This window comes from Anas acuta, chromosome 6 (genome assembly GCF_963932015.1).
Source record: "Anas acuta chromosome 6, bAnaAcu1.1, whole genome shotgun sequence".
NCBI lineage: Eukaryota > Metazoa > Chordata > Aves > Anseriformes > Anatidae > Anas > Anas acuta.
In genome coordinates, this window is record NC_088984.1 from 14,610,790 (window position 1) to 14,632,377 (window position 21,588).

A 21,588-nucleotide genomic window follows, 5' to 3' on the forward strand; every position below is an offset into this window, starting at 1 on the left:
GAAATTGGCTGCTGCTTCACCTCTGACTTGCAAACAGAGGAAGGTGCTCTGAGAAGTTATAATATTTATTTCTCTTCGTGGCCCTTAAGTTCATGGCCCAGGAGAGCAATTTTTTTCCTGCAGTGCAGAACCCCTTGATCTGCTATGTTTTATACTGAAAATGCTAGGGAGGATGCACTGTAGTCGCTCCCCTCTCTTTAATAGACCTTCAGTTCAAGTAGTTATACACTGGGCTGCCTTTCAGATTTCTGCTTGGCTCACTAATAACTCCAAATTCATCTTCCAGTTCTGCTGGCTTTTCTTGCTAGCTCTGGAGCTGCGCTAGCCTTCATGCTGCTAATGAGGAAGCTCAGGTTTAGAAGTTGGCTCTACTTAAGGCACTATTTACTGTCTCTTCCCTGTTTTTACCCCTTAATTTCCTTTTGATTGCTTTGCTTTGCCGAGTGGCCTTCTGTTCCCTGTGTTGGTGGCAGTGCAGGTGCTGTGGCAAAAAGCTCCCAGGTTCTCAAGTCGATTTTAGAGAGATGGGTCCTATCTATTTAATATATATATAAAAATAGTGATTTTCAGAAAATCATGCAGGCTGGAGGAAGGTACAGACCCGAAGGCTTTTACATGTGTATGAGCAGTCTGTTGCAAAGCAGCTACTCACATGCCTGAAACTCACAGACTCGGCTCCTACACCTAGACAGCCCCAACTGATATGGACCATGCTTGCTGTGGCTGCAGGTTCGCAGCATTGCTGAGGTGTTCAAACCATCTGAGAGATCCAAAATGCATATGAACAAGATGTCTTTCATCTTCAAGTGGCTTAAAAAATCCTGGGCAGCCTCTCTGTTTGCAGCTGTAGCTCTGGGGGGACAGGCTGACAGACTAGGAGTTTCTGGAGGGCATTTCAACACTGAGATCCTGTGGTGAGTTATCAAATCCATAGAAAACTTGAAGTTTTGTGGTGATGGAGATGTTAATTTATGGTCTATTCTACAGTAAACTTAGCAAGTGAATGCATAGCCTTGCACTAATATAATTAAACTGTCTTGATTGACATTTGTATATTGGCTGTTACTAGAAAGGGAAGTGCTGTTAAATGTGGGGGCTCACGGAAATATGAATGGGGATTATACAGTTTGCACAGAGAATTTAGCTGTCCTGTAATGCTCTGACAGCAGATTTTTAATCGTTAATCCTCATTTCTTATGTTAGGTCACTTTCAAATGTTAATTAGTGTCTGTGACAAAGGCATTCCAGGTGGGACTTTTTAGTTCCATTAGACTTATTTTTTTTCCCAAGATTACAATTATGGATTATGGTAATAATTTGGCAAGACAACTGCTACACGTGTATGTTGTGTTCGGTATTGATTTCATGTCTGGTGTCACTGCTCCCAGTGCTGCTGAAGCACCAGGCTGCGGGGGACATGGTGTAGGTGAGGGTGTGAGAAGGCGCCCTGCAAAAATGATAAAGTTCCTCTTCCAGCATCTTCCTTGGGCTCCCAGGAAGGGAGCACACCTCTGAGAGGCACACAGACACCTCCTGTGTTTGCAGGGGAGCTTTTGTACAATCACAAGCTTCATGCATTTCCCTGCAACTGTTACCACTGCCGTGTCGGTTGTAGGTGGCATTGGAGAATCTGCTTCCCAGCACCAAGGAGTCACTTTGGAGCGTGGAGTTTCAGTAGAGCAGGCAGCAGGCGCAGTAAAACTCAGCTGATGTCAATCTGCTTATAATTCTTACAGTTTGTGTTTCCAGGCAGATGAAACCAATAAATAGAGGAGGAAATGCATTTCTATCCAAAGCTTGACAAGCAAAAGCAAACATTTGCACAGATGTGCTGGCTCCTGCCTTTTGTTTGTGATCACAACGTGTTTAGAGCAAACCCTACCCACCCAAAAAGCCTTGGGCACTGTGCTCCCTGTGGCTGGGAGTGCCTGGGCGGAAGGGAGGGGAGATCAGCGCAGAGCAGAAGGGGATTTGCTGCAGCCAGGGGCTGCTGAGGTGCTGTGGCCCTGGGTCTGTGCAAGAGGGATTTTCCTACAGCCCCCTCGGAGCTGTCATAGCAGGGTCTCTTTTCCAGGGGCCGCCTCCTCCCTCTGCAGAACATTTCTAATTCAACTGCTCCAACTCCAGGTTCCTAGAGCTAAATCCCTTTTGAAAACTTCAGTTCCGCTTTTCGACTGTTTTCTGGCTCAGAGGTTGGGACAGGCCTCTCTCCCTCCCCTCCTGGGGGTGATCTGCTCGCGTGGTGCTTCTGGAAAGGCGAGGGCTTGGCCTCACCTTCACTGCCAGTCCTGCTGCTGGGCTTCCATCCAGACGTTTGTCCCCTTGGTGCCACCCCACTGCACTGAGGCAGGGAGCGTCGGGGTGCCTGGGGCCCCGCTGCCTTCTCCCAAACTGCTTCTGGGGTTTGCCTCTGGGCACTAACAGAAGGTGAAGGAGGAGACATCTGGGCTCTCCTGGGTGGCTTCAAAGCCTTCTCATGAGCGTGGTTCACTCATGGACTTCATGGACTCCCTCAAGGACGAGGTTCTGCATCTGCAGCACAGTTTGTGCTGGAGCAGGTACTGGCTTGGTGCACAGTTGCTGTTTGCTGAGGCGCAGCAGGCAGGGAGGGGGCCTGCGCTCTGCTACGAGAGCTTTTCCGTTCCCCGTGTCTCACACCGTTGCTTTCCCCTGGGATTTCTTCACTACGTGTAGCTGGACAGGCTCCTTACGCTCCCTCTGTATGGCTACGTGAAGAAAATACCAGGGGAAACCCTTCTTAGGGAGCGCTTTTCCCTTTAGGCCCAGGCCCTTTCTCTACCCTTGATCCATCCTCGCAGACAAGGCCCAAGCCCCATGTTTTCCCTCAGAGGTGTCAGTCAGGCTGCCTCTCTCTGCGACATTTGTTTAATTATGGTCTCGTTTGCATTGCCCGGGCTAACAGGGGGGTCACAGTGAGCCCCCAGCGGCCGTGGGCACTGTCCCGCAGCCCAGGCCTGGGAGCACCGCGGGCAGCTCTCCCACTGCCAGGCCCGTCCGTTTTACCCCCGTTTGTACGCGTCCCACTTTTGTAACTTTTTAAATGATTTGATAGAGTTTTATTTTGAGGTAAATTCTACTTTTTGTATGCAATATTCTGAGGTGATGTATGTTTATTTTTAAGAAAATGGTGTTTAAACCACTGTATGCCTGTCAATGTAACACACCCTCTGTGTCATCTCTTTCTAAAACTGGAATCTCACCATGACTTGTGTGTTCCTGCTCGTAATGCTTGTTGCACATTAAAGAGGTTACTCAGCTGTGCTGCTACTAGTGTTCATTAATTAAAAAACAAACACAAAAACAATGAGGGAATCATTTATTTCTGCTGTAACACTGCTGAAAAATAGTGAAGATATTGCTGCACCCTGGCGAGTCCTGGCTAAAGGACTGAGCCCGACCCCTGGGGCAGCAGAGGGCAATAAAGGGAGGTGGAGGAGACCAAGGGGACGGGGGCAGGTGGGGTTCAAAGAGGAAAGGGTATTTCTTGATCCCAGCCTCATCCCTGTAGCCCTTTCGTGCAGCCTCTGCTTCTTCCCACCACCTTTCTCATTCCCCATCCAGTCACATCCACGCTTCAGTCTCGGGATGGTGCAAGCTGGCTGGTTGTAATTGCTACCATTTTGGTCTGAGCTTTTGGAAAGGGTGCCCTTCACAATCCCCTTACTTGTGTTTATTCTTCATTTAATTGAAACAGGCCCAACCTGGGATCTCCTGATCCATGTTTATTTTCTAGGACCGGCCCTTCAATAGCGTCCTGACCACTTACCACGGCAAGTTTAAAATAGCCTCACATCCTATTAGTGCCGGGAAGAAATCTGTCAGCTCTGGTATCGCGGACTATCTGGGCCCCACTATTCTTAGCAACAGCCTCTTTCCAGGCTATATATGGGAGCCTGCGGCTCTCTCACCATACAGCTCCCGCTCGTATTTATCTTTGCGGTGCTGCAGAAACCTCTGTGCTGGGGGAGAGCAGGGCCAGGGGTCCGGCTCAGATCCACGCCCTGGCTTTTTGTATTGCCAAGCCCTCTGTGCTCAGCTTTGCTCAAAGAGATTTTTTTTTTTTTTTTTTTTTTTTTTTTGCCCAGTTTCTATTTTAGCTTTGTTATTGCAATCTGCCTCCCTGGTGCGTAAAGGATGTTTAGGCTCACTGGCTGACTGCTTGCTGGCTTTGGGCTGGCCCTGCAGCTCAGGCTGGGCTGCGGCTGCTGCCTCCTGTGGAGGTCAGCCTTGGGAAAGGGCTGCGAGGGCCACCTTCACTGCCAGGAGCCAAATGAGCATGGGAGCGTGGCCTGAGAGCTGTGAGGCATGTACCAGAGCTGAGCCTGTCCATCCCTCCCTCCCTCCATCCACCTGGCCGCAGACCGGCAGTGGCAATGAGCAGCAGGGGGGGATCCAAACCCCCCTCGGGGAAACATCGTCCTGGTCGGGCACTGGTGCAGCCAAAAAATGTTGTTCCTAAGACATGCGAAAACAGCAAACAGTAACGCGGCTGCTGCCAGAGCAATAGAAGTGCATCAGCGTCGTGCCTGGTCTCTCGTATGGATCTCTCGCTTATGACATTAAATTAAGTGCTGCAGAAATGGGGATAGCTCTCTCTGTGGCCGCTGATGCTTCACATCACGGAAATATCAGATGTTTCTGGTGTCTGGCCGTTACCCTGCGCTGGGGAGCGGAGCAGTCCCTTGCTGGCTCCGCTACTCCCACGGCAGCAAGGAGGTGCAGGGGTGGCAGAGGCGCCGAGGTCGGGCGCATCGATCCTTGCCCGCACGGCGCCGTTCCTGTGGCTGCTGTGAGCCTTGGGTGCATGAGACACCACGCTGTCCCTGAGGGATGGAAAGCCAGGAGCACGTCTTGCTTCCAGCTAAGTGCTGGCTGAGAAGCTGTGGAGTTTGACCTTGAAAATCCTTCCATCTGTAAAAAAAATCACTCTGAAGCGTGACAGCGGCACGGCACAGCTCCCCAGCCAGGAGATGCTGCTGCAGCCGGAGGAGCCTCCAGGTGTGCAGGGGACACCACAGCCGCTGCTGTCACCTCAGGGCCCCAGCGAGCTGCAGCTTTGGTGGTTTTTAGAGGCCTGAGGTATGGCAGTGGTGGATGGACGTGGCCTTCAAAACCTGGTTCTGCCCATTTCCAACAATTTAAGGAATTTATCGTCTGTCCTCCCCTCACAGGTGGGGGTGGCAGTGGTGGCGTTGGGATTTTTGCTTTCGGGAGCAGATCTGGGCCGTGCTGGAAGCTGCCTCACCCTTGACTACTCTGCAACTCAGCTTGCTGAGCAGAAAGAGCAGAGCCAAGCCCACGCGCGTGCAGCTTTATGAACGAACCAAAACACATCGAAACGCATTTCAGCTGTTAGCAGAACAACATTTTTAATGACTCACCAAAGCTTTTAGTAATTGAGCCGCGTGTTTGAGAGCACGCGGTCTGTCAGATACAAACTGGAGAGGAGAAAAACCCAGCTGAGACGCCCTGGGAGCCACTTCTTTTGCAGGAGGAAGTTTGGAGACCGGTAAAGCCAGGCGTGAAACCCGGCAGTGGGCTGAGGCCCTGCGGGCAGAAGCTGGGGACGGCCAAAACGGCAGCAGGGGCTGCTGCGAGCTGAACCTTGGTGTGGCCAGGAGCTGCCCCACTGCAGGGCTTGGCGCAGGGTCGGTGGGGAACCTGCGGGATAACCCAGTGTCCCCCGGTCCCCACACACAGCCAGGAATTACAAAGGGAGAAAAGCGGTGCTGCTGGGCGGGGGGTGGTGAAGGTGAGAGAACAAAATGCACCGGGGCTGCGAGCGAAGCTGTTATGTTAATGAATCAAATTAGCACCTAGGAAAAAAATGTTGTGGTAGGCAGATTTTAAGGAAATTGGAAATGGGCTCCGACGTGACGCGTTGCTCTAATTGTGCGCAGAGGTGTCTTGCTGCAAAAGAAACCCATTCCAAAGTGGTCTCTCCGTGTTATTCTGCAAACTAACTGAAAAAAATCAATCTTATTCACAGCAAGTTTGTTTTTACTGATCCTGTGCCTCTCAATTACTTTTTAATGGCCTGCATTGAAAAGAAATTCCTGTGTGCACATTTGAGATCATGAAAACACCCAAATGATAGCTTATGATTTAGTAGGATTAAAGTATTATGTATGCAGGTGTAGCACGTTTCAGGTTATTAGTAATCCAATCTATTTTTTATGACATTATGGTGTAATTTTCTGTATAAAACTTCAATATAAGTCTCGAGCTGTATCGGAACATAAACTAAAATGTTCCTGACTCTGTCACTTCCCATGGTCTTTACTTTGATTAACAAGCGCAACAAGAGCCATAACGCTCCTCAGCGCAAGGCTGCCACCATCCTTCAATCACAGCGCGCCCCTCCGCTGTTCACGGCTTTCACAGCGTGATGTGAGGACAAGGAGAGGCCGTGGTCCTGTGGCACCAGCCTGCACCCAGCCACCCACAGCCCCTCGCCCGCTGTGCTGTGTCCCTGCAGCCCTCCTGCCCCCAGTCCGGGGCAGGGCAGCGCCTCGTCCTGCGGCACCGTGCTGGGATTCGGCACCCCACGTTGCAGAGAGATGTGGGCTCGCCTCGCCAGGCACCTTGTGCGGCAATAGGAGCTTTGAGATGCACCAAAAGCTGGCTGTGGGGCTGCAGTAAGCCTTGTCTTGGAGGGGAGCTGGCTTGGGTAACTGAATTTAGCATCACCCGTGACACAATATTTGGTGGCTTCTTGGTCTTCAGTCGTGACAAACACAACCCGGACCTGCTCTGCCAATGCCCTGCCGGGACGGAGGGGAAATAAGTCACAAGCCTGCAGGTTGTTCTGTTTTATTTCTGAATTATTCTTTACATTGTACAATATATAAAAATACAGAGTACCCCAAAAAAATTCACAGTGTCTAAAGGCAGTGATTACAGTCTAGGTCACCTTTATACTAAAGTACCATCGAGTTCAATTGCATAGGAAGGGTGATGTGCCTTCACAACAGAGTCCAGCCACACGCTCCAGGTTTTGCTGTTTTGGGACAAGCCTTCCCACAGCGGCTTCCCCTGCACCCGAGGCCCAGCACCACCTCATCACGCTCCCGCCCCATCGCTTCGGGGCCACCCGCGCCGTGTCCTCCCTAAATCCTCCCCCCGTGGGAGTGCTCCCCGTTCACCGCGGCACTTTCAGGGCCCCGCGCTCTCGGATGTTATCTGAGGGGCTGAGTGTGGGTGCAAAGCGCGCTGCGGTGCAGCTGGCTGGCTTCCAGTGTTTGACGTGTTGGTACGTTTCGCTGCAGTTCCTGATGGCCCGGCCACGCTGACCTCTGCCTGACTCCGCGGCACCCGCTCATCGGGGCCGCAGCGGAGCTCATGCTTTGCGCTGTCAGGTTTGTTTAAAAACAGCTCACGGGTGGGAATGCCAGAAAGCCAAACACCGCGCTCCTATCACGGACCCATCGCCAATAGCAGGGGTGAATTTGCAGCTGAGGCTGGAGGCAGAACAGGAAAAAAAAAAAGGCCCAAAGAAAGAATTTTGGGGCAGAACGGCTGAGGCTGAATAACCCCCAAGGACCTCCATGCTCAGAGGGTGTTTTTTTAATTATTAATTTTAATTTTAATTTTATTTTTCTTTTGTCCAATTTGAAGGCTCTGGCAATCAGTCAGCATCAAAACCTGTGTGCTTGCTCGCCTACCCCAAACCTGCTCTTGAAGCCTTCTCAAGTTTTCTCCCAACAGCCTTAAAGGGAAGACTCCCCTGTATGAATCTGGTCCTTGCTCTGAATGGCATTAAGAAGACCTGTTGAGGAAAAAAAAGCACCAAACCCAGCTTCCTGGTGTTTCTCTGCTGTGCCAGACAGCTCCAAGGGGCGCCGTGCCGTGAGCACAGCCAGCTCACGGGAGCAACGGGGCGAGGAACAGCTGTGGAGCTGCGGCCAGCAGTGCTGGAAGCACTGGGTGCCTCCCTCCGCACGCCGTGTCTTTTTTGGACCCCTCAGAAAACCCGAACCCATTGTTTTTGAGGGTTTTCTCAACCCTAAGCTCTGCACTGAAACCTCCTTGTGTCACTATAAGGCAAGGCTTGTAATGCTGATCAATAACTCAGAAAGTAATTGCTAACTCCTTTAACGTGGAAGATGACATTTTTTCCAGTTCCAGTAGGTTATGTGTTTTACTCTAACGGTACAATATTTGTTACTCCTACTTGCTATTTTAATTTTCTTTGCACAATTACTCCCTACTCATAATTACAAAAACAACAGAGTGATACACATGAGAGATCCAGGAGGCTTATTCAGAAAATATAAGCAGCAGCAAGAATCTTTCACTTAGGCATTCTGAACCAGAATGGTTTAGGGGAGAATCAGCACTTCTAACTAGAAAAATCAATTTTCTTTTCAATTAAAAAATTATATCTCATTTACCTCAAAAGCGTATTTTGTTAAACCTAACGGAAAGGACAGTAGATTTTTATGTATTTTTTTCCTTCGGTTTGTCCCTGTGGAATTGGAATACCAGCACTGCCTTTCTTAGTCTAAGTTCCCTCTGCAGGCGTTTTGCTATATATATATATATACTATATATATATATAGTGTGTATATATTATAAATATATACTGTATCTATCCACCGATAGATGTATACACTATTACAAAAAAAGAGCAAGTTGTTACACAAACTTTACATTTATATTTTATATATATATATATATAAAACTCTCCCCACACTACATTTGGTACAAAGAATAAATCAATCTTGGCGGACAGCAATTTCCTCTCCAGGTGGGCTCAACATCAGATTAACACTGGAGGCGTCAAATTGTCTGCATCAGACGTGGACTCCGCTCCTACCCTCTGCTGATTTCAGAGAAAGCTCTCTCTTTTCTGAAAGTAAGGCATTAGGGACCGTGGTGTAACACTGCACATTCTTCTCCTATGGTAGCTGCACAGCTCGTGTATTTAAGAGCAGCCAGGGCTCACATGCTCAACACTCAATCACAGCTCTAGGGCAGCAGCATCTCCTGTGCTGGTTTGTCTCCGAGCGAGCTGCACGAGTTATTTCTGGTGGGTGAGGGCTGCCTGGGCTGGTGAAGCCCGATCGTGACCACACACGATATGGCCTGGATAACAGCGGGATGCACACCCCTTCTGCAGGGAGGAACACGGCCACTTGCAAGGAGAAGGGAAAAGGAACGGCCCCATTAAAGATGTTTCAGCGAAACATTTGCCATAAGATTTCCATCGTGTTTCTCTCACTGTATAGCTGACTCCTGGCCCAAGGGTTTGCAGAGAGGCAGTGTCTCCAGAGCAACTCTGTGGCTGCCCAGGGTCCCCCTTCTCTTTCTTAGAAGTGGAAGAAAAAACTACATTTACAGCAAGCTGAGGAAGCAATGCTCCTGATCTAAATGCATTTCCAGTGCACTTCAAACTGGACTTAGGAACAGGAAATCTTAGCAAGTTCAGCACCCAGGAGCAATTCAATCTGCTAGAGACATTACAGACCTGATGATCAGACTGCTGCATTACCTGGACTGCAGGAACATCGCTGAGCACGGTGCCGTTAACCTGCCGTGCATTAGAGGCTCATAAAAATGCAGCCCTCATATCCCATTAACACTGTCCTTAAGGAACTGCGCTCTCACAAACATTAATTGAGTAATAAGTGCTCTGATTTCTCTCTTTCTCACTCTCTCCTGAATTCTACTTTCTGCTCGAATGGAGTCGACAGACCCTCACTGTGATTGCCAATTACATGACAAGGGCTGCATCCATTTGGATGGCTGGTAAGAAGGAATGTCTTGATGAAACTATAACCACATGCACCACCCTAAAGCATCTGCCCTCCAATAGCCTACGGAACAGCCACCTTCCGAGCACAATGGCAGTAATGACCCATCTTGGTGAGCTGAGCATTTAAATAACTTCAGCTGCTACATTGCACTTTCTTTGGAAAAAAAAAATCAGTTTAAATCATGTTATTCTGCGAGGCCGAAAATGGAAAAATGTTTAAGGAGCAAAGAAAAAAAGGGGGTGACATTAGAAAATGAAAAAAAAAAAAAAAGAGCAAGATTTGACCTGCTCACATCCCCCAAACTCCAGCTGCAATCCTGCCACGCGCATGGTGACTGCAGAATCACAGAATCATCTAGGTTGGTGCAAGGCACAGGCTGAGAGGGCAGCCTGGAGGTGGCTTTAGCTTTATGATAGTACAACGAGCATGATCTCAGGAGCCCATGTTTTCTTCTGACTCCTCTAAATTAAAGCTGAGAAATCCCAGCCTGCTGGTCTACGTAATCACGTTCAACCCCTCGGCTACGTGCTTGTTAGGATGGCTTCAAGTCAGGATTCCCAGTGTTTCGGGGGGCATCAGGCAATCCAGCAAGACCGGGATGAATTCTTCATGGAACAAAGGCATCGCTCCTCAAAATGTTTTTTTTTTTTTTTTTTTTTTTTTTTTTTCCCAGAGCCCCCCTGCAGGCGCTGGAGGCTGCTTTTGGTGCTGGGGTGCTGTGCTGGCCAGTCTGCTTCCCTGCTGCCACTCTCGCCCCGACACTCTTGCCCAGCTGCTGAAGACAAAGCTTCAAGGCTGCATCAGCATCAAATCTGACTGTGCTGCTTTAAGGGCACCTCTCTCTTTCTTTGTTCCCTCTCTTTCACCTGGTGAAACCGGAGCAGAAGCAGGATGAGCTGCTAAATTAGAAGAACAGCTGCTGGAAATGACGGGCACCACTGAGCCTAAGGCATCCTTGTGGCAGTACTAATGACCCCACTTTATTACCAATATCCCTACAGCCTTCAATCACTGCAAACTGAAGTCGAAGAAAGTAATTTAAAAATGGAAGGCTACTTTATTTTTGCCTTCTGGTCACACAACCGTAACAAAGGCTTACAAAGCCACGTTGGCTTTTCCTCGCAGGAAAAGCAATATAGTTGTCATGAGCAACACAGCCTTTCCTCATTCCCTACCGGCTCCCTACGTGGAAGAGCTGAGCACACAGCCCAGGCCGGCCCTCCAAACAAGCAACTGCAAAGGAACAGCACTGAGACACTACCAAAGTGCTGGCTTATGGCAAAACCTGAAATAAAGCAAAGACAGAGAACGGCTGGGAGCACGGCCGAGCCGATGGCCAGGCGGGGGCATGGCGATCGGTCGGGTAAGATGCAGACAACAAATCCAAGCTCGGGACCACGTGGAGCTCATGCGTGTTTCAGGGCGTACTTTTATCTCATGCTCGGTATTGCGACATTCTAAAATCCTTAGCATCAGGAGTTCATTATAAATATTTAGAAACACTGAATGATAACAGTGGTGGACTTGTTCACGTTGCTAACACATTTGATGTAATTGTACATTAAGCACCAGCAATAAGTTTCCTTTTTGCCAAACAATTATGTCAGACAAACATCTGGCTGCAGACAACACGGCTTCTGCATCAAACTAATACAGTTCTTATAGACACAGTCACACACATACACAAAATTACATTTCAAGGCTGGATATAAAGTTTAATAATGCTACCGCCCCAATTTACTTCAATAGCTGCAGCAGCATTTACTCGTTGGGTTGGTTTTGTTCAGAAAAATTAAGGAAATATTGGCAAACAATGCACATTACTCAGCTGTGTTACTATTTCATAGAGTACTGACTGGAAGACGCTATAAGAATGTGCAGCAGACTTTCTGGGTCACATCAGACTATGGAAACATTCCTTACAAAAATACCCTCCTCCTGCAAAGTCAGAATTATTCGCTCTTTGAAAGTAAATGAACTAAAAACCAACAACAAAACAAGAGTAAAAATTAGCCCAAAGCATGGTGATTTCCCACAAGAAGAGCGTGGCCTCTAAAGTTGTCTTTCCTGGCAGACACAATCAGGATCAAAGCTAGAACAAAAAGAGTTAACACTGTCTCAGAAACAACATAAAAGAAAGAAAGAAAAAAAGCCCATGGCTCTTGTGCGGCAATCATCACATATTTTTTTCCAGTGATATAAACATCTTTGTTTGTTAGGCACTCTAAGTTCATGTCTCCGATGTTATTCCAACATTTACTTTTCTCAGTGTCTCACTGCCTGTATAATTTCCTTTTAATTAAGACTGGAAACATTCTGGAAAGCTTCTTTGGGTAATGCATGTTGTTTGTGTGTTGTTTCTCATCAGCTGAATTGCATATTACCAAAGAAGGCTGCAGAGATTATTTCCTGTAGTATGAAAAGATTCTGTTGAACATACAGGGAACAATGCCCTAGGAAGTTACTTTTTTTTTTTGTTTCATAATCATAAAAAAATCAAAAATAAAAAAGGAAAAGGGAAAGAAAACGTTCTTCAAGTTGTTGGCACGATGGAGTCCCGCTCGGCCTGTTCCATGAGCCGTGTGTCTTCCAGTGCACCATTGCTACCCTGTCTCAGGAAGGATGCTCCTCACCGGACAGACACCCCTGCCCCAGGAGGCCACCACCTCTTGCACTGCCGCGGGGCGGCCACTGAGCACGGCACACAGCCAGCTCCTCGGCATCGTCGGCCTTGGACAGCAACGCCGACCTTCCAGCCATGAACAGTCGCAGTAGTAAGAGCCATCTCCAACCAAATAGCCGCAAAAGCTCTGCGTAACGGTCCATATGCATTTTTGTCCTTGTAGGGAGATGTGCTGTTTACAAGAAATACAATTAACCAAAGGGGAAAAAAAAAAAAAAGACCCTACTGTACAATATTTACATCTAGAGGCTGGGCCAGTATTTGGTCCACAAAATCAATTAAAAAAAAATTCATATAGGAAGTGATCCTGTCCTGTAGGCTCTGTCCATCATCAGCTGTTGGTAAAGGTCCTTCCAGGGGAGGCCTCAGGCCTGTAGTCATATTTATTCAGTGTACTGGGATAGTAGGTCGTCGTGTACACGTTGGTTTGCTGCAACGGGTAGAAGTTGGTCCTGTCATCTGGTATCAGGTTGTTCTTGTTAAGTGTCTGTAAAAGAGAAGAGGCAATGACAGGCACGGCAGCGGTCACACACGACATCATTCCTCGTTTCTACCTGCAGACACCTCCCTCTCAGCTGCCTTCTCCAGCAGGGTCCCCGCTGCAGCCACCACCGCCTTCCCTCCGGCTGGGAGAGTGAGCCGGTACTTGGTGCTCGCTCGGGGGCAGTCTGCGGGGACCACAGCTCCTGCCAGGTCTCCTCACGGGGACCTGTGCTCAGCTACTGCTAGGGCCAGAAGCCAGAGCCTTCTCCAGAGACCCGGAGTCTCCTGGCAGATGGCGTGTCTGAACATCAATGTCGCACAAAGCCATGCTGGGCCTACACAGAGCTGTTAATGGTAGCGCTCGATCTAATCCCTTCCAAAACGCTGGTGGTACAGCCTGCGGCTCCCTCGCAAAGCAGTTGCCAAAAGGCAGCTTTTTCTCTTTGGAAGAGCAGGTGTGCATTTACCTGATCTCCATCTCCATTGGTAGATATCCAGGTTTGGACCCCCCGATATTAAGTGTGTCACTTCTGTAAGCTACAGTATAAGTAACAAATCATGGTCACTTTCGGAAAAACTAAAATGACTTAAAAAAAATTAACAACCACGTAACAATTGTTGTCAACAGCAACATAAAAATGAGAACCACAAATGCCCCTTTTACCATAAAAAATTAGAAATGGGGCTTTTCTCCCTCCCATCTTCCCCCCTTCATTTTTTTGCACGAATTACTATTACTTTTCCCACCAGCAACCAGAGGTCCCCCTCCCCCAGATTAAAAACCATTCCTATGCCAGCTGTTACCTACGCACAAGGATAAAATTATGTTTTGGAAGATGCAATAATTTTACAAAATTTTCTTCTTCATCTTTATAGTCATCTGGTTTCTACGAATTTGGGTGGGGAACATTTCTAATAGCTTTTTTTTTCAACTAACCCCTGGCTTCAATTTCTTATACGCGTCTCCGGCCTACAACGCTCCTCCGTGCACCTTTAACGTTTGTCATGCTGTATGGTAGGGAACTCACTCCTTGGATCTGAGGGTCAACACAAGGTTTGTTTGCTACAGCATCCTCGTGATCAGGGCACAGCACATTTAAGGCGGGGTTGAGCGTCTCCCCGGTCTGGAGCAGAGAGATGGAGAAGTCTCATGAGGCCTGGGCCTAATGGCTGTTCTGCCGCCTCCTGGTGCTTCTGCAGAAACCACTTCACCTCAGCGCCCATTGAGACAAAGGGCTCTCACCCAACCCAGCTCAGGGCAAGATGAGAATTAATTAATTAACTAATGCTCAAACCCAAGAATCACCCAGCCCCGTGAGCTTTACTCCTTTTGGTAGCTCACAGAATGGTTTCCCACAGCCTCAAGCACATCACACAGGGTGAGGGCCAACCCGTCTGACTCCAGCCACCTAAACTCAAGGCCTCAGGGCTCCGTCAGCAAGAGGGGGAGAGGCCTCCCTCCTGCGTGAGGGCACTTGTAGAAAAAAAGTGCCTTTTTGGGGAGCTCCCGTCCCCGTGCCGTGGTGGCAGGGGGTGATCAGCCCTCAGCAGGTGCCCGGCTGTTGGCGGGCTGCGGTTAGGGGAGCCCGGGGCAGGGCCACGACCACTTCAGTGACCAGAGCTACCATGAAGCTCCGAGACAAGGCCACAGGCAATACATTTATGTCCCAATTTCTATGTAATTGAATAACTTTACTGCATGGGGAGGGGGAGAGGAGGAGGAAGAAAAGAAGATACTTTCTTCTAGTCCAAAAGCAGACTCATGGCTACAGCTACCCTGGTTGCTGTGCCTCCCGGTTTCATAAAGATGTTAGGAGGAAAGGCTTTCCTGTGGCAAAATACCCTGGAAAAGAAATCTCCCAGTTGCTGAATTACTCTTTTATTTGGAACTGGGCATTATGTGAAACACTTTGAACATGAAAACAGGAGGAGACCCAGCCTCCTCCTGGTCTGACTTAGATCTTTCCCTGCCTGGACTCTCTAAAATGAGTTCACAGCACATCGCTTGTAGGAGCTGAAGAGAGAATTTGTACAGGCATGCTCAAAATGACAAATAATTCCAAGGAACGAGAATTTGTGCCCTTCAATAAGAAAGGAAGAAGAGAAATGTCATGCTTTGCTCGCAGTCACCCGAAGAAATATTAAAATGGTGCAGGCAACAGTCTGCTGCTTTGTGCTGGAGGCTGGCAAACAAGGAAGTCAGGTTCAGTTCTCCGCTGCTTTCTATGCTTCCTTGGGAAATTCAATTAACTTCTCTGTGCTTCAGTGTCTCCTGACCCAGCTTGATAAAAATGATTGAGATCGCCGCTAAAAACGCACTTTGCCAGGTACTGTCACTGAGTATTTGGGGAACTGCTCTCCGGCAAACAAACACAGGTGTTCATCCCTGCTGTATGCAGCAAATGCAATTTCCTATCAGCATCTCTAGCTCGGGATGCCCACTCCAGGAAGCATAACCCCATGGCCATGGGCTGCCCCAGCAGGAGGAATAGGCTGATCCCCACTGCTGCACTCCCCAGGTGCTCCTGACGGCAGCCCAGCATCCTGAATGTGTCTGTGTCACCTTTCGGCACAGTTCAGATTCAAGGCATGCCAGGAGTACAGCCTCTGAAATTTGGTGGCATTGAAATCCTGACCTGCATTGGCTCAGGACCATCTTGATCTGAGGGCAAAACCCTCAGGACTCTACGTTTTTCAATTGGAAAAATCTGTATGAGTTTCAACAAGTCCCCCCAGTGTTTAAAACCAGCCCCTGACAGAAGACTTAGCATTTAATTAACACAAATCACATAATTTTTTTCTCGTCTTACTTTCATATAACATTTAATTAGGAAAAAAACCCACAACTGTTCCTTTGCTCTTTTTGTTGTTTTGATGGAGGGCTTATATCTTAGGGAAATACCTTATGAAAATGGTTTAACGGAATTTATAATGCAATTAGCCGCAAGGAATTTATCTCTGGAAAAACTGCGAAGGCAGTACAGTCCTAAATCAGCATGATCAATGCGGACTGCCTTCACGTTTCCCCACACAAACTTATTGTCTGTCTCATTTTAATAAATAGGTGATTAGGTTCCTTGGCACTAGAAATTGCTTGATATTTTGAAGACGGGAAATTAGGCAGCCGTGAATTTTAGCGATGTACACACACGCACCGAGGCACGCTCTGTGTGAGAAGAGACGTGCAGTTACATCTCCCTGGGTGGGCTCCCGTGCCATCTCACTGAGAGCTTTAACCCTTACTCTTGTCTGGCTCCTCTTCGCTGTGACTGTGCAGAGAAGGCCACTGATTTTCCCTTTGGATGATATTCCCCCAACGCTATATGGGTTACACCACCAAGGTCAGAGCCCCCCAGCAACCCAAGTTATTGTAGGGATGAAAACAGCCTGCAGCACCCACAGGTGTTCCCACTGATACTTGTGAGTCCTGATGGGAAAGGCCAAGAGCTATCACCACCTCCCACTAGCCAACCTGAAAAACAAACCCAGAACCAACCTTTGCTCTCAACCCAACTCCTACGAGGTCTTCTTCTCCTCAGCCACTTTCGAGCCAAGTCCCCAGTATCACAGAGACCAAGAAGTGGCTCCTGAAGGCAGTGCCCAGTAAATCCTCTGAGAAGGGACAATACTGTGTCGCTTTTGTAGGGATTTATCTATGGTTGCTATAACTAAGACGACTAAAGCATCGCAGCGAGCACTGGAGCTCAGCTGTCCTCAGCTGAGGTTTCAGAGAAGGAAGAGAGCCTTGCCTTTGCTGCCTGGGCCCTTCTGCCACACCATCCTGCACCCTCCAGGGCGACGTTTCAGTCTGAGCACCCACCAGACCCTACTGATGGCATTTTTCCCAATGCTCATCCTGTATTTTCGACTTCTTGCTGTCTGCTTTCTCCCCCATAATGAGCACTAATGCCTCCCCTTGCCAGCAGCTCCAACCTCTTGGTACTAGCTGCTGAGCACGCAGGATCAAAAAAGACAAAAAGCCTGACTGACTTCTGCTGAAACACCACTTGGTGCAGAATCTCTGTGCCATGCGTAGCTGTATTTTAAACACTGATGGAAATGGAGTTCAGGCTCTCTTTTCAGTTCCATCCTCCCTTGAGAAGAAAGAAGCTTCTGGTAGTTGTGCAAACAAAATATTCCCCATGCAAAATTGAGACCATAACCCGAGCTACTGTCAAAACTCGTGTGATGTGGTTAGAAAAAAGTGCTCCATTCAGAGAATAACTGGAAACTCAACATGCATCAATCACATATTTTTACTTGCTTTCTTCCTTTCTGTATGAGCCATGCCATCCTAGCATATTTGATATCATTCATATTTTTCTGGTCTATTCACTGCTAACCTCAATTCAGGATCTTTAAGCAGAAGGTACGCCACCAGCATGTACTAACAGCTCCATGTGGATCACTCAGAAGCAGGAACAACTTCAACTTCTCTCTTTAAAAGACACTTTATTATGTTGCATTGGCATATGACTAACAGAGAATAAAAAATTCTCTGACCTGGGAACTCTGCTTTGTCAAATGGGGATGTTTTCAGATGAACTAAGATGGATATGGCTTAAGAGGATGCAAAACAGCAGCAGCTTTCTACATTACGTGTGATCTGTCAGCTAATCAAAAGGTCTGGTCTTACTGCCAGCAAATTACACGCTTATGCCAAGCACAACAGATACCGAGTATTTACAGAAATACATAAACAATTAGTTATCACTCTTGCTATTATACTAGCAATTAGAACTGAAACAATCCGAGGGGAAAGTTTACTGATATCCCCTTGCGTGTTAGTCTTTCCCTGGAACTCATACAGGAGGCAAAATACCGACATACACGCACAGGCTGTTTCTCCCAAGGTAAAGACAAGCATCAGATGTCTTTATTGGGTCATATGCATACATTTAATTTAGCTCAGCTTTTACCATTGATATTTTTAGCCTAAGTCATCATTCAGATTTTCCATTTGTTGCTTTTCCTCCAGCAAAGCCCTGCCGCTACTCCCCCAAATTCTGCCTCTGCTCCAAATCATGAAGTCATACTCCACTGACCTACTTGCTTACATTCTCCCAGATGTATCAAAACATCTTCATGTGGAACAGTACGGGACTCTCAGCGCTACTCCCATCCTACAGCTGCATGTACAAGCTGTATAAACATTTCTTACACACATAAACAGATCAAATGTTTCAATTTTCAATAAACTATCATGAAAATTTCAAAACTTGACTTAGAAAAGGGATGTAGATCTCTCCACCCCCAACTGAAAGGAATTCCCTGTCATTTTCAACAAGCTGAAGTGAAAAGGATGCTTCAAAAAGCCTATGGTACACACACAACCGATATCAAAATAAGGGCCACAAAGTAAACACAGTTCCCACAGGGTGACAGGCAAGGACATGATCTCCTCAGTCCTATCCAGCAGACCTCAGTATTCTCATGGTGCACCAGGTCTTGTTTTCTGTTTCGGGGTGGAAACTCACATCAGTGAGTTTCCCAAGAGTTTTGTAGGTTAATCTTCACCAACTACACAGCACGTCTGTCCCTGCAAAGTCAGTGGAGCAACAATTTCCTCCAGTTCAATGGTTCCCCAACTGTCTTTCACCAAGTGTTACTCAGTTCTTCCCCTTCCCACCCATGACACTTTCCTCTTTGAAAAGGTAAAAAGAAAGAAAAAGTTTGGTCACCTTCCTGGTCAGCTTCAAACCTCCCCATCTAGCTTTTAGTTGGAAGTTTCCATCTGGCAAGCGTGTTTGTAATGCTGAACACCCCAGTGTACTACAGAGAGAAAAACCTCCCCTCACTGAGTGAACACAGGAACTGAGGAAGAAAGGGTCATAACTCCCACCACTGCTAACCCTGGTCATTCACAGTGGACAGAGACCAAGGTCTGAAATAAAGGTCTGGGTACCAAACAGCACCTTTGTAGTCAGGCCATTCTGCTTGGCAATACACAAACCGAGCCCATGTGCATCCTGCATTGTGCATCTGCAGAAATTGGGGACAGAATTCCCACCGAACTCATTTGCACAATTAGAAGCGAAGTAGCGTTTCCAATTTCCCTTGGAACGGCATGCAGCACACATCCTGTAGCAACAGTCGGATGGCCAACACACTCCCCCATCCCCCCGGAAAACGGACACTTCAGGGAATTGTGCAATGATGTAATGCATCCGAGATCCAACATTCAGTTTCTTTTGTGTTTCTTTTAAAGTCATTTGTTTCTCGCGGTGAAATCAGATTGAGCAAAATGCCTTTTCGATACAGATCAGCTGTTTTATGGAGCTAGCCGTGCCTTCTTGTTAAAGGAAGTTACTTTTTGTGTTCTAGGAACATTAGCCAAATGAATTAGGGTTGCAGAAATAAATTAATATTAAGAAACATTTTCCACAGCTTGTACATCTCTGGAAGCACGAAGGCAGAGATCTCAGAATTATAATTAACCAGTAAATTTGGAAATAATTAGCATAATAATTACATTTCAACAAAATAAACCATATAACTAAAAGAGTCTGTTTTGGCAAAATTTAACACCAGGAAAATAAATGACATCTGGCCCACCCACATGCTCCCTTTCTTCTGATCAACCGGATGCCACAACACTGCTGTGCCTCTCAAGCTATGCATTACAAACAGCGCTGGAAAGACAAAGCTGCCAGAAAGACCTTATGAGACCCATGTACTTGCTGCAAGCTACAAGTGCCTTATAAGTCTTTAGTAATTCTTCCTTCTGATCTTCCTTAAAAATTTGCTTAGTGCCTTACGCTAAACAAACTGTCTTACCTGATGCTTTTACAAAATCTCTTGAGCTCTGCCTAAGCTGAAGTCAAAGGTAGCATTGGCCAAGGTTTATTCATTGAGTTTTTCCAATGAATTCAATAAGGCTATTTGCAGGATTTACAGTAGTAAATCTGTGCAGTGTAGATGTACAGATGAGGAACCTATTTTCTGTAAAAGAAGGTATTTTCTCTTGAAAAGAGATATAAAAAAATCCCACTGAGACACTAAACTTATGATTGCATGTTCTTTGGGATGGAAGCTTACCATATTTTTAGACTGGAAATTCTTTGTTCACTGTTATTGGTAAATAAATTAAACAGCCCCCAAATGACGGCAGCATCTGTGGATGTGCTCAGGTTGACAATGGAACTAACATTCAATTATAAGAAAATGAATAGCTACAGTTTTCTATAGCTGTTTGAAAATAGCTATTTTATCCCCATTCTTGGGAGGGAGTGCGGCTATATTACTGCTGTTTTAAACTTTTTAAAACCTTCAGAGCTGGCAACATAAAGGACCATTGTCAGAAAGATGCTTTGGCACATCTCTGGCTTTAAGCACATGAGTAAGATGACAAAACAAACTGCATGTAATAATCAGGCAAACTGAAGTGCATCCCTGCTTGGAGCTAGATCCACATTTTTTTTCTGAATGGGGAACCGAAGTCCAAAGAGTCGATGGAAGTCTTCCCACTGGCAAACGCAGGTGTCTGGTGTAAAGCGTGTTATTTATCCCTGGCTTGCCAGTAATTTGGTGGTGGTGACACCCATGACGTGGCACCCAGACACAAAAGAGGAATTCAGGGCTGCCCTGCGCTGCTTGCCAATATAGCTGGTGCACAGGGTATAGCAGACATGATCTCAGCTGTGTGGGACGGTGTAATCTGTCTCCTTGCTGTCCTGCTGTGCCTCGGTGCCTGTTCCTCCCCCTTCCTGGGTCCCTGACACACAACAGCATCACTACAGAGGCTTAGCACTTGAGCTACACACCTGCCCTTGGGCATGCTATGGGACTCTAACTCACCAGAGATATGATCAAAGCCTTCTAAGTTTAACAGTTCACACCTACAGCACCTGGGCTTCAGCTGATGGCAACTAGCAAGGCGGTGGTGGCCAGCTGCAGGTCTGTCCGGGGCACTGCATCGTGGCACTCCTGGTGGAGCAAGCAGCCCTGAGCTTTCAGATGGCCTCCGAGCCACTTCTGGTGGTAAATTACAAACATAACTCGTGCAGAGCTGTGCCAGCCCACAGGGCTACCTTTAGCCTGAGAATTGCAAAGGTGTAACTGCAGTGGTGAAAAGGAAAAAAAAAAAAAAAAAAAAGACGTAGTAAAAATAGAAATAAGTAAAAACTGGGCCTAATTTGCCATCTGCTAACTCTGTTCCGTCCCTTATAGTCTTACTGCTTTCCAAGTGTCTCCCACCCTCTAAATAGCTGCTTTTTGATTATTTTCCTCACAATTGTTTTGTTTTCTCCCCATGCAGCAGCTTACCTTGTTATTTCCTCTCTACACTTACAACCTCTCCAGGTCATTTTCCATTATTTCTATACCAAGGGCTGTTTTTTTGACACACCTCCCAGTTTAATATCTTCTGCTAGTTTAATTAACACACTGATTGTACCCTCTCCAAGCTCGTTAATGAAGATATTAAATAAAGCCAAACCTTGCATTTCTGCTTGCAGTGCCCTGAACAGCTCCTCCCCATAGCCCCATATGTTCCCATTAACAGTTGCCCGATGTTTACAGTCCATTAGCCAGGTTTCAATCTCTGCAGCAGCCTTCCTGTCCAAGCCAATTTGTACTTACATGTCACAAGATTATTTCAGACACCAACACCACACTCTTTTCTTTAAGTGTATGGACCAGTGA

The 21,588-nt window shown here is 47.2% G+C and overlaps 1 protein-coding gene across 5 annotated transcripts in view; it reads right to left on the minus strand.

The window, feature by feature from the left end:
* Positions 1 to 6,818: 6,818 nt before the first annotated feature.
* The window catches only part of SEMA5B (semaphorin 5B), a 260,527-nt gene continuing 245,757 nt past the window's right edge, over positions 6,819 to 21,588 (minus strand). For 2 of the 5 annotated variants that reach the window (XM_068687502.1, XM_068687505.1), the window contains 2 exons: positions 13,413 to 13,482; positions 12,813 to 12,949 (listed from right to left, as the gene is read on the minus strand). In XM_068687502.1, the coding sequence (XP_068543603.1) occupies positions 12,942 to 12,949; positions 13,413 to 13,482 (78 nt within the window). In that variant the 3' untranslated portion in view covers positions 12,813 to 12,941. Of the gene's footprint in view, positions 12,950 to 13,412; positions 13,483 to 13,973; positions 14,070 to 21,588 lie in introns of all 5 variants that reach the window. The other 3 variants (XM_068687501.1, XM_068687504.1, XM_068687503.1) reach the window with 2 other exon arrangements.